This window comes from Amphibalanus amphitrite, unplaced genomic scaffold (assembly GCF_019059575.1).
Source record: "Amphibalanus amphitrite isolate SeventyFive unplaced genomic scaffold, NRLGWU_Aamphi_draft 000496F_arrow, whole genome shotgun sequence".
Taxonomy (NCBI): Eukaryota; Metazoa; Arthropoda; class Thecostraca; order Balanomorpha; family Balanidae; genus Amphibalanus; species Amphibalanus amphitrite.
In genome coordinates, this window is record NW_024881990.1 from 452,918 (window position 1) to 468,633 (window position 15,716).

A 15,716-nucleotide genomic window follows, 5' to 3' on the forward strand; every position below is an offset into this window, starting at 1 on the left:
GTATGGGGATATCGGCCAACTCGTGCCGCAAACGAGATAAGTAGCTGAGCGCAGAGGCAGAGGCGGAGGTGCTGATCTCTTCCTCCCCGGTCCATGATATACTCCTATACTCCCCAAGTCGCTATGAAATAACCTTAAGATGGTGGGGAGGGGGGGGGGGAGCAGCGGGAATAACCCATCGGTATCGGGCCGAGGTCCGGACTCAGTCGTCACTACGACTGCTGGACATCCCCAGTGCTTAGCGGCTCCCGCGCCGTTATCAGTTATTTACTGTCACAACTATGACGTCTTTTTTATCAGCGAGCCTTCAGTCGTTACAAGTCGTCGGTAAACATACATACTTAAAGTCAATTTACGAACGCCAGTCCTCTAGTGACATCAGTGATACACCGCAACCCCAGGTCAGTCTCACATCAGTCCAAGTGATCAGTCGATTCGCCATCAATCCTATTTCACATTTAAACCGACGCCAGTCTCTCCTACATCACCATGGTGGCCGATTGGTGGTTGATGTCAAGAGACCATGCGGGTGCCGTGACAGCGCGTCCCACCGCCGCGCCGGGAAAAAGGGAGCCGCTGACAGGATTAGAAACCTACCGGCATTACATCATCGTCCCCGAATACCGCGGTTCTGCCATGCTGCAGCAGCCGCCAGCCAGCAACTAACCACCGCGCCGGCAAGCTGAGACCGCCACGGCACGGCAAGGTGCGGCAAGGTGCAGCACAGCACAGGGCAGTCAGCGTCCATAGACCGGGGTAACGGGGTACGGAAAGGGCTGGAACGGGGGGCGAGGCAGGGTCGGCAACTGTTTGCTCGGAGCACCGATAGATACACGTTACATCGACAGGTCAACGACAACCCTCAGAAATGGGAGGAAGCCAGGGTGCAAAAATGCCGGGAATGGTATTTATTTGAGCACCACTATAACGTCAACACTTCCATCGGTGCAGCCAGCGCCCCCCCCCCCCCCATCCAGTTCGGCCTTAAGTTATCTCAAGGCTCGACCCAGACTTACGACGCAGTAATGACTACTGAGTAACGCCCCATAACGAGTCACTATATTCTATTTGTGTCACCCCGTGGAAACAGAACGTATAACTGACGCAAATACTGTCATCGAACTGAGTGATGCATGACTCCGAATCGCCTGCAGACAGGAGTATATTGCCTTTAATGACGCCGGCACCAGATTATGACAGCCATAAATGTTAAACTGTTTCGGACGGACGCACGACACCCGGTCAGTGACGGCGACACGGCAGGAGGCTTTCAGAATAATTGCAGGCTAAGTGGATACAGATGCCGAGCGCACCATGTCACGATATGCGTCACAGATTAGCCACTATGCAGAGTGATGCTTCGAAGTCATCGGGACTCGGGAGGCACGGGGAATTACTTTCCGTGCAATGCACGCAGCGCCCGACACGAGTATTAATATTTGCATACAGAACACCACTCTGTCAGCGCGCTCCAATGAACCGTTCTATAACTTCTACGTGTATATCCATTACCCAGCCAGCCATCCTGGTCCAGCATCACGGTGCCTAAACTATGTCTATCCCTCGCCCATGTAGGGGGGGGTTGGTGCAACCCCTCCCCCCTGAGGTTTTTCGGAAATAGTGCAAAAACGGCGGCGCGCAGCGCCGCCAAATTTTGGGTACCTTATGGGGCAAACCTTGCGCATCTTTTGATAAAAAAAATTTGACCGGGTCATGTCAGGTCACGGAGTTATGACGTCACAAAGGGAACAGCCTCCGGCCGGATTTTCACAAACTGAGTGCCAACGCCCGAGGTTTCCTGCCGGTGGTACGGACATCGGTTGATGGATCGTAATGAAACTTCCCATGCATGTTGGGGCAAGTATTGGCTATCATATGGTATAAGAAACTTGACCGGGTCAGGTCAGGTCACGGAGCTATGACGTCACAAGAGGAACAGCGTCCGGTAGTATTTTTGAAAAGCGCCCGAACCACTATTTTGCTAATTCTTGTCACCTCAATGGGAATATGCAGCAATATTAGCTTCTATAGGGAGCAAATGGACCTTCCAAATCCAAAAATACAATCAGATTTCAAAAATTTAAATTTTGATTTTTCGAATTTCTGCCGCCGACTGTGACCTTGCCGACTTCCGGCGCTCCCAACGCGCCATTTTTAGAGCTAGGGAAACGAAATAGATACCAAACGATAGAGAATTGATCAAGGAACACGATAGTGAAGGTTTCAAGTCGATATCTCCCACCGTTTTGCCGCAATCGCCGCGGAAAGTTGAAAAAGTCTATTTTTTCGAAAATTTGACCTTTGACCGGTCAAAAGTAGGTCAAATGTTGACCTAGGACCAAAAAATATACCACCAATCGCGAGATCTCGGCGAGAGCAATCCGTTGGTTTTTTCCGCTAAGCTCTACGACGCTCCGTTTTCAAAAGCCAAGGGGGGGGGGGTCGCACCAACCCCCCCCCCCCCCTGCATGGGCGAAGGTGGCAGATCGCCGTTTACGGGCGAGGGCTATTGCATAAGCCTTTAGCCACCCTGGGGACAGCTTATCAGACCACTAAGCAATGCGAAAATGGAGCACACTGATGCCGGCTCCGAACGTCATTATATCACACGTCACCGTTAGCAGGCCAGTATGTAAGCAGAGTATTACCGTCATTACGAGTAGATGGCAGACAGTATGGATGGGGATCCCGCTTCAGTGTGTTCCATTCGCGCATTGCCCTGTGGTCTGATAGTTGGCCCCAGGGTGGCTAAGGCTTGTCCCAAACGGAGAAAGCCGGTTGCATCGATGGGTTTATACCGTCTGACGGTCAGGCTCATCACTATCACAGTGGGGACGGCACCTGCCCAAGGCCACGGCCGGGGGGGGGGGGGGGGGCGGTAACGCGGCATCCGTCGCCAACCGGTCCGGTGATTTCTTTGTCTCTCTGTCCGTGTGCCACTGTCACGGGGTGCCACGAGTTGACTCAGAGTCACGAAGAGCGCCACGAGTCGACTGAGAGTCACGGAGACAACACGAGTTGGCTCCGAGTCACGGAGAGCGCCACGAGTCGACTGAGAGTCAAGGGGACGTCACGAGTCGGCTCAGAGCCACGGAGAGCGCGGCCGACCGGCTGAAGCGGCCGCCGACCTCGCCGGTTCAAAGCCAATCCCTGAATCGGACCCGTTCAGACGTCCCGGCTCCCGCAGCTGTCTGAGCCCTGTCGCAGCTGCGGGATAGGGAGTGTGGCCAAAGCTGGGATCGGGAGCTCCGTTATAGAGCTGAGAAAGTATAGGAACGGGAGCCCTGTCAGGGACGTTTGGTTCGGAAACGTCCCTACCAAACGTCCTCCGGCCTTGTCGACCGGAGGGTGGGGGATCGGGGATCCGTCGGCAGGCCGGTACTGAAGTCTCTTCTCAATGTGCAAACTGCAATGAACATACTCCTCACATATCCCGTCCGTATCACCTTATTATGTGTTGTGGTTCCCATAAAACACACATACTCGTAGCTGCGAAAGAGCATCCTACAAGAAAAAGTGCAGCCCGTGTGGGGCGGTAGCTGTCTAAGACTTCAAAAAACGTCCATTTGAATTATAATGATTGTGCCTGCAACTAGCATTAGCAGCACCCTAAACAATCTACAGCAGTCAAAGATACCCACACCAGCACTCCTTTCCCGAATACTGACTAGCCATCTGAACGACTTTCGACACCACATTAGGCCAGAGCTGAACGCTGCTCAACCGTCCTCCAACGCCGTGCCGTGAGGTCCACACAACTTCACGGATACAGCCAACGGATTCGGAGCAAAAACTGCCACCATCAGATTACCCGAGTGAGCCAATTCGTGCCAAACATGGCCATCGAGCAGCATCGGAGCTGTCACCGACCGGTTCCCGGGGGCTCACAAACAAACAGCAGGTGCGCCGCAAACGACACAGATTCTGGCAAGTCAACCTTCGGGGAGACCAGAGAATAGGCATAATCCCATCTATGTAAAATCAGTCGTAGAAGTCATTTATATGAACTGAGCACGCCACTTCTCCTAAGTGGTTGACAAATCGATTTTGATTCTTGCACTGCAGAGTCCAGATTACTTTGATTTCTTCGTTCTGGATCGGCGCGCTCCTGCTCGGGTTTGAAGCTGCAGAGGCCAGTACCATTATTTTTCATCATGATCTGCCGGCGGCGTCATGACAGCGGTTGGATCGGTTCGTAGAAGAGTCGCGTCACGGGATTAACCCGACCGACCGGACCGAACCGAACGGGACAACCGGTGGACGCGGCCGGCATCGCTGCTGCCATCTATTGGCCGGGAATGGAAACTGCTGAGCACCGGTACCTCGTGGCTCGTGCAACTTCATTGCATGATCGGCGTCTCACGAACTTAGCTGCCACGATGAAGCTATTAGCCAGGCACGGTTATGATCACGCCATTAGCTAGTGAGTTTGTATGCGGGGCTAAAAGAGTGAGTTTAAAATACCTGAATGATTAGCCGTTGCTTGGTTGGTCAGAAGTCGAAGATTTTGTTCGTTTATTGGGATTTTAGGGTGCATCGACTGCAATAGTCATTTTGAGTAAGTCGCAGGTCGCTTTCGCCTGGGCGGCCAGTAAACTGGGCACTGGGAAGCCCATCGTAGATCGGTGGCTGGGAACAGACACACTCCTTGCTGCCTGCCCTGTCTGGCGGTGTCTCTCTGGAGAAGATGGAGCGCAGTCTCCTCGTCTCAGCGGAGACAGGTGGGCGGTAAATCGACTCAGCCTCTGGGAGCCAACGGCTGCCGGGGACGGCACACCGCGGGAGAACGGGCAGACAGACAGAAGGGTGAGCGACCCGACGGGCGGACCGATTGACGGACGAAAGGGTAGACCAAACTTTGTTTGCATCTGTATCTTTTTCGAAAGCACATCTAGTTAGCAATGTTTTTCGTTTATTCGTCGAGCTTCCCATCGATTGAGTGTCCCAAACGGACGGTGGAGCGGGAAGACATGTTACATTCGCGGATAAACATGACATACCCGTGTGTGTGTTACCAGCCGCAAGCAAATATCACTATCGGTGAGGCCGAATGGGACCGCGAAATGGGAACAGGAAGCGACGTGGCCTATATAGGCGGAGCTGTGAGCAGTAAACACACGACGCTATCGGTCTCGAACAAACACACCGGTAGCGCTCCGCACTCTGGTGTAAACGGCCCATTCCACACAGTCGTTACGGTAAGATAGCGATCCCGGAGCAGGGAGAAGGGTTTCCTGGTCACTGCCGTCAAACGGTTCTCTCTTACGTGCACCTATGGAAAGGAATGTGAGAGAATGGTTACCCCCATGTTCAGTCGAAGTCTAAGCAATCATTCGTTTAACGGACTACGGAGCCCCACCGGATCAGCGTTCATCTTATTACAGCTGACGTCCTCTTTTTCAGGTCAATTTGTTCAAAACACTTCCCATCCACTGGCAGTAGCTGGCAGCTAGAATTCCTAGCTCGGGGCACTACGTTAGCTGCACCTGTATGCAGTGGCCTGTCGCGTTCCTCCGCCGGCAGCCCAAGCTTCGTCGGCGGACAGTACGCCACTCACAATGGCCAAGCGGCTATGTCACGACAGGGGACACCGCCGGCTGAACGACAAACACCCCAAACAATACGGACCGGACGAATCGGCCACATCAGCGAGCAAAGACCGAATGCCGGCACTCGACAGGCACAAAGCCGACCGCCGCTTCAAAGGCCGGGCCGCGAGCGAGCTGGGAGCCGCCTGGTGGACAGGTACGGAACTACCGTTTTCTAGAACCGCCGTCGCGGCGCTGGTGTATAGGATGCCGTGGAGCGAGTTTGTTGTGCGGTGACAAGTGTTACGATCATTGAGCATACACAATGATGCAGCGAACAGTGCAAGCGATGGAATACGCAAGGACAAGTCACGCTAAGAAGACGTGACAAACCGTGACGGAGTGTAACCGTGACGTGACGCGACGGCGACATCAAAGGACAAGCCGCTAGGGGCGCTGCTGCCGTTTACAACAGCGAGTCGTGCATTCAGCACGCAGCAGCCGGCACAGAGCGTATGCGCATGCACGAAAGAATGCCGATTCACGATTCGATCCAAATCTAGCAGCGACGTACGTTATATCCGTATATCGAGACCAGTAAGACCTTGAACCCCTGCTCTGCATCTCAAATGTGAGTGCAACGGCTGGCAGGTATACCAGCATTTCGCTCGCTATTCCCTCCACCACTGCTCTACACGTGAGCCGCGACGATTCCCATGGCGTGCCGCCGATGACCTATAAAAGGCCGCCGGGCGGCGGCGGCGGTCGCTCCGGCCCCGCGCGGTGAGCTCCATCGCGGTGCTCTCCCGGGTAATTCAGCGCGCGGGAACGGTCCAGTGGCTCGGCGTTGCCGTTGCATCGGTCCATTGACCGGGCCGGTAGTATTCAGAGAGTAGGGAGACTGGGGAGGACAGAGAGGCGAGCGGGAACGATGGGGAGTGGAACCTGTCGAGATGGGCGGTAAGCATGTGAAGATGTAGACTAAATGGTGGGAAACTGTGGGGCCGAACAGATGGCGGGCTCAGGATACGGGATAGGGGAAGTTGAAATGGGCACGTCAGCTGAATTTAATTCAGGGGCGCTGCGACGGAGAAGGTGAGGTGGAAAGAAGAGTCTGAGGGCTTCAAAATGACACAGAAGAAAATATACACATTCCCCTTCAGACGTGTGTATTATGTATCGTCTTTTCGTAATAATTATGCATCGTTTCCTCCATTTCTCGTTCGGAGTAAGGGAGACCCGAGTTGATTAATCAATCATCACCTGGATCTACTTACCCCTGAGGGAAGTGTGGAGTGTGGACTGAGTAATGCCATAACCATTGCCTCCTAACCTTGCATCAAGCAGTAGGTAGCTACTTATAGATCCCGTTAATAAAGTGAACCCTACACGGAAAACAACTGAAGCCACAATCTGTCGTCAGCCATTGCCATCTCTTCCAGTCCCCACCACAGACTCAGTGCCAACATGTGATGTACCCACTGCCCAGCATGCCGTGCAGAGTACCAACCGAGTATCTCCGCTCGGTCCAAGTGGGGAGAATCCGGGACATAACTCACCGTGCCGGGTCGAGCTCCGGTGGGCCCCTCGGGGCCGCTGCCAGCGCAGGTAAACAGATCACAAACGGGGAGGCACCGAGAGACGGTAGAGCGGCCGGCCGCACTGGACGGGACGGGAGGGATGGGAGAGACTGGGCAGGGCGTAGATAACCCACTAGATAACCAGCCGAGTGATAGCTGGTCAGAGAGAAACAAACAATGAGGGGACGGGAAGGGATGGAAAGGAAGGGGAAAGCACTGGGAGGAGCAGGAAGGGACGAATAAGGAAATGGAGAATGGGAAGCGGGAAGGACGATGGGATGGAGTACGGAACGAGGCTGCCGGAAAAGATGGGGAAAGAGAGCTGAAACGAGCTGGAAAATGGAATGAGGAACAAGATATGCAGTGGGAAAGGCACGGTGCCGAGGGCGAATCTACAGAAGAGTGAGTTCGACTAAATCGTGGCACTGAGCCAGGACTGAAATAAAAAGGGACGGAAAGAGAAGAGACGGAACGGAACAAAGGGTTGGAGGCCAAGACGGTAGACGGGAGACAAGAACGCGTGCACAACAAGAACAGATCAACTAACAAGATAAGGCCAGTGGGCCACCTCAGGTCAGATTCGGTGAATTTGGGTCGCACCAGCAGGCTGACAACTAACAACTCCCACACCGCCGCGGTGCGAGACAGGGAGCCGTTGTTTGATGTGCAGATACCACAGCCGGCAGCCGGGCGGTACCCACCCCAGGGTAAAAACTTCCGTCCCGATCGGCCGGCAGGGAAAACAGGCCTTGAGAAGGCGGCTAGTCTGGCAAACAACACCGGTCGGGGAAGGTCACAGACGCACGCGGGTCTCTGACACAGAGAGGTGAGAGGAGAGATGAGAGGAGAGGTGATCCAGCAAATAAGGGCAGACGGCAGTTGACCCGGTGCCATCGGTTCGGTCGGTGGAGCAGTCAGGTCTGCAACCACATGGCAGACAACCAGATTCACAAGTTGCAACACCGGGAAGACGAGCAGGACCGTCCGCGACAAACTGTCCCCATCACCGGGTTTCATAACCCTGTCATCAAGGTATGCTATGATGCTAACAACTCTAGGAAATAAGCACTCCCAACCATCCACTCAGTCTTGATGGGGCTGTCCCTAACATCCGAAGGGACGATTTCGCCAAGGTCGCTTCTCAGGCGTGTCAAACGCTGGCGCACGGCGCAGAGCCCTAGGGCCGTTTAGACACATTAGTGACGGTGACGTGCGTTCTAAGACGTGTATTTGACGAGCGGATGTGGCCAGGCGCGCCTGAGGCAGCGCTAACATCACAAAAACGATCACGCAAACTACCTACGCATCCAACAAAGGACGTGAAGAGCCGAAAAACTGTGCTGGGTAGTGGGTCTCACCGAATATAGCTATAAGGCAGCACATAACTCCTAACTATGCGTTTGTGCATGCCGTGACGTATTCAAATCGCATTACTCTTTTAGTTTTATCATAAAGACAGTCATTGTATTGTCGGTGTCAAGGACAATTTTTCTTCTACTGCTCTGAACAGCTCTGACCAGAGTGTTTGTGTAACTAAATTCGTCTAAAAGCACGTTCTAGCAAATAAACATTTACCCAAACATGCCGTCTCATGTTTGAGTGAGACACACACGTCAGGCAAATGATAAACACAGACGGTTGGTAGAATTTAGTCGTGTCCTGGTCCGGCGAGGCGAAATGGGCTGTAGCCGCGGTCGTAACTGTCGCCCGGGGCGCACCCCGGTCCGTGCCTGAAATACATCCCGGCTCACGGCTGTCCGAGCGAGCTCTGGCTCACCCAAAGGGATTTCAGAGTAGACCGCAGGGCTCAGAATAACTGGCCAAGTTAGTGTCGGTAGTGGCACGTGCTGGTGACATCTGACCCCAGGGACCAGCCCGCAAAACGTGCTGTGGACCTTTAAATCCATGGATAGCCGAAACACGAGAGCAGCAGGCCCTGGAAGATCCGAGAAATGTTCCGATCCGATAGTTTCGATTTACTTCCCCAAAAGGCCAAGAATTTCAGGCCACAAAAGACCTCAGGTTCCTTCTAAATCATTAACAAAAAATAGCCTTAAAACAAACTGATTATCTCTGAACAACAAAGGAATCACAGCTGACACGTGTGGTGATACAGTGCCCTGTAACTCCCAGAAACAGCACTGCTGTGTGTTGAGGAGCCAGATGCACCTATCACTACATCCAGTTTCGTAACCGAGCTTCAGCCAGCCACCAGCAGGCAGCTCTGGCAAATTGAGCAGGGCACCGAGCGGAGGCCGGCCTTTTTAATTAGTCAGCTCTGGCCATGTCGTTATCCAATTACGGGCGTGGGAGGCTCCCAAGGACTGAGGGCGGCTGTCAGTGACGGAGGGGAGACTCGCGGAGACGGATTGGAGACTCACAGAGACGGATTGGAGACTGTTAGCGACGGAGGGAGACTGTCAGCGACGGAGGGAGACTCGCACTTCACAGAGGCGGAGGAAGACTGGTTGAAACAAAGGGAGACGGTCAGAGGCGGATAGGAGACTGTCAGTGACGGAGGGGAGATCACGGAGACGGAGGGGAGACTCACGGAGACAGATTGGAGACTGTCAGTGACCGAGGGAGACTGGCACTTCACAGAGGCGGAGGGAGACTGGCTGAGACGGAGGGAGACAGTCGGAGACAGAGGGAGACGGTCAGAGGCGGATAGGAGGCTCAAAAACGGAGGGGATACACGCAGAGACAAAAGTAAGACAGTCAGATACAGAAACCACAAGAGACGGCAGAGGTATAGCAAAGAGCAGACTTCCTGAGGAGGTGGTCTCTGAAAAGACAGAGAAGAGAAACAGAGCACCGAGAGGAGGAAGAAAGAGAAAAGACGATAGAAAAAGGAGGAGAGAGAGAAAGGGAGAGAGAGAGAGAGAGAGAGAGAGAGAGAGAGAGAGAGAGAGAGAGAGAGAGAGAGAGAGAGAGAGAGAGAGAGAGAGAGAGAGAGAGAGAGAGAGACAGAGAGAGACAGAGAGAGACAGAGAGAGAGAGACAGAGAGACTTCCTCAGAGTACTGACAGTCGCCACTGAAGCGGGTGGAGGGGCCTCCCACCACAGGGTCACGCGATCTCTGTGATAAGGCGCCGGCAGACCCAATCATCATGTCATTACGGAACGATAATGTCCTGTCGGGGAGCCGTGGGCGGTGACCGTCCTGACTGACAGGGCCCCTGGGAGCTCGTCTCCTTACTAACTGACCTGACCACCAGGACCCCTGAGAGCACCCGTCTCCTAACTTCCACGGCCTGACTAGAGTACGGACAACTCAGAGCCAGCTTCTTCTAACAAGGCCTCTAAAAGACAGGCTACTAAATTCCCCGACCTAACGGTTTCAGAGACTCGTGGTCCGCTGTCTGAATTGAGAGTCCACGGCAGATGGAGGGGTCATGGCCCGAGCCAGGGGGTGTTTTTGTTCCCACTCGGAAACAGTGAGCTCCTCGTTAACATGGCCGTTTTTTATTATTTGGGAGCTATGATTCACTTGGCTGGGGTTGACAAAAAGGGTGATATGCTAATGCTTAACAAGCCGCAGCACAGCATTGTTCTACTCCCTGCAGAGGAAGCTCAGACGCTGAAGGGCAGAGAGACAGAGCAGCCACCCGGGCAGACAACCGCCCGGTGGACACACTGCCGCTCACGGTTTGACCGTTCTTTGTCAGATTACCTCGAGTGTAGACAAGCTCATAGACATTGAAATACTCTAATTTGAAAGCTCATTTGACGTGTGCCCAATTGTTCTGGTACATCAGTAAGCCGATTTGAATTATGTGCCACAAAAGATTCGACCCAATTACACGCTAATGAATAATCAATCATCACGGCTTCAGGAACACGAAAGTACAAACAGCAATTGTGAATTGTTTCCTCTTGAAAAGCCGATCAGCTGTAGGCGTGGCGAGGATTAGTAGGAGCCATCTCGACACCTTTTTTTTTAAACCCCACATTTGTTCTCCGGTGAATTTCAGACAAGTTGGTTAGAGACCTTCAAAAAAGGTACAATCACTCGATTTTTCTCAAGTTTGTCTGTCTTGGCAGATAAAGCAATACCAGAACAGGCCTACGAACACACATATTTGATCAGGATCGGACGATTGGACACTTTTAAAAGGAGGTCTTTCGAGCCTCCCGGAAATTCACGGGAGAGCAGATGTGGGGTTTAAAAAAAGGTGTCGATCTATCAGTACGGCGCATCGGTACACGGGTACACCGCGCCGTATCAAGTGTACAGATAGGATGAGTACGGGGCAGCCAGGGAAGACCTCCCATTGTGACATCATGTTTAGCATAGGCTCGGCCTCCGCTGACACAAGGAGGTCGACGCGGCGGTTGATGTTTGGGTTTGGTCATTTCTACTCAGTACTCAGCATGCAATAGTCAGTGCTAGGTACTCGGTACACAATACCCAGTACTGAATACCCGGTACTCGATCTGTACTCACCCGTCGCGTCTCGATGTCCAGCGGCACCGCCCTCTCTGCCGCCGGCCGGTAGGTAGGCGTGCAAGAGAAGAACTTTGAACTGCGCAAACCGTCGTTCCTGCGACACAGAGACAGAGAACGGTCTCAGCGGAGAACGGTATCGGTTCTCGGATGAGGCCGGTTTGTACACGTTACTGTGCGTGCTGAGTCTGACGAGGGCACCCATTGGACATTCTCCCGTCTTCATGGGATATAAATATACATTCAGATAACTGACGACTAGACAGACATTTCTCGCTCAAACATCTGGTAATGTGGTGATAAAATCACATAATATGTCCGGTGTACAAAATGTCCGAAGAGGCTACTGCAGGGAAAACACGATGAAATAGATATGGGACGGGAGTAAGGCTGAGGACAGAGAAAAGACAAGCCAGCACATAACAGGACGGGACAGGAAGAGCCATGGGCATTAGGCATGAGCAAATAAATTTTTAGCCAGACAGAGCAGGACAAGACGGAGACTTGAGCATAAGCACGCACCTTACGTCTCAAGTGTCGACTAGACCGTTAAGGATAGAACAGAGAAGGACATACCCGAAAGGACATGACGGGACAGGACAGCAGCGCACACGGCAGGGACCTCCGTGCGCGTCGCGTCTGTCGCCGTACGCCATAAATCACTGTCAGTTGCAGGCGCGGGGCGGCGGCAAAAACTGCGCGGCCGCGCGTCTCTGTGAACCACCACCCAGCTGAGCCAACAGGACCGCCATGCCGTCGGTCACTGACCGACACGTGGCAGACGGGACGGACGACGGACAGCGACTGATGACTGACGAACGATGAGTGATGATTGATGGATGACGGCTGGCTGTACTACTCTACAAATGGACCACCGGGAGACACAAACATTCCACTACATTCTGCTAGGTATGTCACAATTCGTACTGGGACTGCCCAGGACAGGATGGACTGAGATTCTCTCAGGAGGAACGAGTCGTTCGTCGGGGGAGGATAAGCCGTAGACTTCAACACGCCACACCTCCGCTGAAGAATACCCAGTTTCCGGTGCTTTTCCTGGAGTTTCCCGGAATTTCAGAAAACTCGCCAGGAATGGAGATGAAGTTCCAGTCCATCAATCATCGGCAGAGAGTTTCCGACAGCGGGTCATTAGACTGCAGCGACGGCGAACGTCGGTATAAGTTATAACTAGTTATGTAGTTAGCTACAGTGAGAACCCTAACCGTCATTCATATGCCGCGCACAGCTCGCTACTGTGTAAAAACCAAACCCCGCTCCCATAATAAATCTCAGAAGTCCATTGTAACCACGGCAGACGTCAGCCTGTCAGCTACCATTTTTACCATGTAGATAGGACAGCGCTATGAAGCTGTTGGTCATGTCACACCCGCTGTATGTCGCGCCGGGTCTGGGAAATGTCAGTGGCGACAGCTTAGCAGGCACGCGGTTCGGCCGGCGGGGACATCGGCTGGTCCCGAGCGGCCTATCATCCCCTTCTCTCACCGTGTCCGCCGCTAGGGGCCAGCCCTGAGCCGGTCAGGGGGCGGCTCGTGATCTTCTCATGAAAAGATGACAGTCGGGACCACCCACAGGACCGCGTTCCACACGCTGTCGCAGAGCTGTCACACGCCGCGGCCGGCTGTCATCGCTGACAGTCACCTGTCGACACGCCACCGGCCGCTGACGGCCTCCCGAGCCACACTCCCGGCGCGGAGAGCCCTCCGTCTCAGCCTGTCACACTGTCACGACAGCCTTCACAGTGTCACTGTCACCGGTGTCACTGTCAGTGTCATCACCGGCAGCGTCACTCCCTCACTTCCACACCTCAGCCCAGCACCGTACGGCCGCCGTCCACCGGGCCGGCCGACCGCACGGCCCGTCCAGCCGACTGGGCGCCACAGCATCACTGCGGTCGTCAGCGGCCACCGCTCCCCGCTCCGTCGGCTGCGGCGACGGCGACGCCCGCGGCGCGCCAGCCTCGCCGCCGGCGCGCCGTTCCACGCCGTTCACCTGTAATTGGCCGTGCCAATTAGAGCAGCTGCCGCAGGCAGGATGGCCGCGTCTGCGGACGGCGCGGTGGGCGCAGAGCGACTGACGAACGGACGAACGAGGGAGGAGAGAGGTGGAGACGGACCAGAGGGGAGAGGTAAGCATGGCCCGGACAGGCGGGAGACAGGAGCTAAATATGGACCGATGAGGGGAGGAACGGACCAGCAGGGACAGTCATCGCAAGTGATGGAGGTAAACGAACGCTTGCCACCTCTCGTGGTAGCAGATCACGGTCGTGTGTAATGTGTATTGTGTAAGCACTGGTCAATCCTTTTCCACTGGACAAGCACGCAAGATAATACTTCGGCTATCCATCCTCCCCACACAAATATCATCACACGAGGATGTTCTCAGTCGTTGGTCTGAGAGCAGATCACCCCGAAGAAAACCGGCTGCCGCACGGAGCTGGGCGGTGCCGCCTCCGAGCGAACATCCGTGTCAGATCGATCACCGTCGGTTGCGGACGGAGCGGAATACGCACTGATCCTCCGGCGATCCTGTATAACCGGTCCGTCCGGGGGCGATACGAGCCACCGCAGCAGCCGATCGCTCCATGCATCGCACCCCGTCCTGATCCGGCAGATAACACACGGCTACCGCCCAGCCGCGGGGGCAGCGCCGATAATAAAGCTGGGACAGTGCGCAGGTCAACCCTAGGCAATGAGCAGATCACCATGCCGGGTGATAAGCAGGTCATCGGAAAAATAGCTGCGTCAGTCACCACGTCAGATCACTGCATTCGCTTCTGGGTCAGCAGGACTCTTCCACTCTGACTCGACCCTCGCAGTTTGAGTGAGTAAGTTAGATGCTGACCGCCACCAGCTATTCATAGACATGCAGCGGGATGAAAACCGAGTCGTTTATCGTGAATACATGTATGATCATAGATTTTACACTGAATTTCAGACCCGATTAAAACATTCCATCGGCGAGTCAAAATTATTAAACATTACTCGCAATTCACGCATAGCATACCTCACCGTGTTCACCTGTTGTTTTACAGGGCACAACACGGCACCCTCTTGACCGACACTCCGCGGGTCACACCAGCGTCACAGCGGCGCGCTCACCGAACAAGGAGCTGCTCCAACTCACTCCATCAGTCTGAAGAGCCGGCCGATTATTTACAGAGCATTCCGCAGCGTGGACCAACGCCGATCAAACAATAACACCGGTACGCGGCCACGCAGAGGAAGGGAGGGGCAGCGGCCAGGTTCGGCAGCACCGAGACACTCAGGAGGGGGAGGGGGCGGGGGACAAACGTGACGGGCAGCACGCACAAAGAGCACAAAGACGCCGGCGGAGAGTACCTGCTGCCAGCGCGGCGGGCCAGTCGTGACCTTGGAGATGTTGGTAGAGAGCAATCGGAAATGACGGGTCACGAAAGAGCTGCCGCCGGTACGAGACAAACGGGACGGGGAAAGGGACCACCTCGGTGCGAGAAGGGATGGGAGGGACTGAAAGGGCAAGACACATGGAAGACCACCGGGAAGGGACGAAAAAATGTGGGTTCACCTCTCACCAGACAAGATAGATGAGCCAATACCGTTGAGATTGGCGGCTAAGGACGACTAGCGGAGGGACAGTAGGCGGCAGGTGGACTGTAATCGCCACGCCCCGTGTGGATTATCCATGACGGTAATACAATACAATACTCGTACAATACGTAAGACAAGGGAGCGCACGCACGCACGCATGCACAAGAGCGACCATCGGCGGCGGTAGGCGCTCGGGCAGGGTCCGGTTACATGGCGTCACAGGGGCGTCACGACAGCGTCCCAGGAGCGTCACAGAGGCGTCACGACACTGGTCCGGTCGGCAGCATCTCTCACGGGGGCGGCAGCGGAGCGTGACGATGTCGGCAGTGGAGTGCGACCGAGACAATGGTCCCCGGTGGGGCCTACAGCCGACGCACAGCCGGTGGGGTAGGACAGCTGGCACGGAGCGAACGGTGCAGCTCACACTCCACACAAAGCCGGGGTATGACGGGGGTAGGGAAGGCTAGAGACTGGGAGACTGCTCAGAGGTGTGCTAGTGGACCTGGTGGCTGAAACCCCATTTGCATGTGGTTGTTAACCTGTTTGCTAGATGTAAGATATGTACCCTAGTTCA

The 15,716-nt window shown here is 54.5% G+C and overlaps 1 protein-coding gene across 1 annotated transcript in view; it reads right to left on the minus strand.

The window, feature by feature from the left end:
• LOC122392673 (proline-rich protein 36-like) overlaps positions 1-15,716 on the minus strand; it is a 50,887-nt gene that overhangs the window by 14,503 nt on the left and 20,668 nt on the right. The window contains exon 3 of the mRNA XM_043387810.1: positions 11,556-11,652. Within this exon, the coding sequence (XP_043243745.1) occupies positions 11,556-11,652 (97 nt within the window). The remainder of the gene's footprint in view (positions 1-11,555; positions 11,653-15,716) is intronic.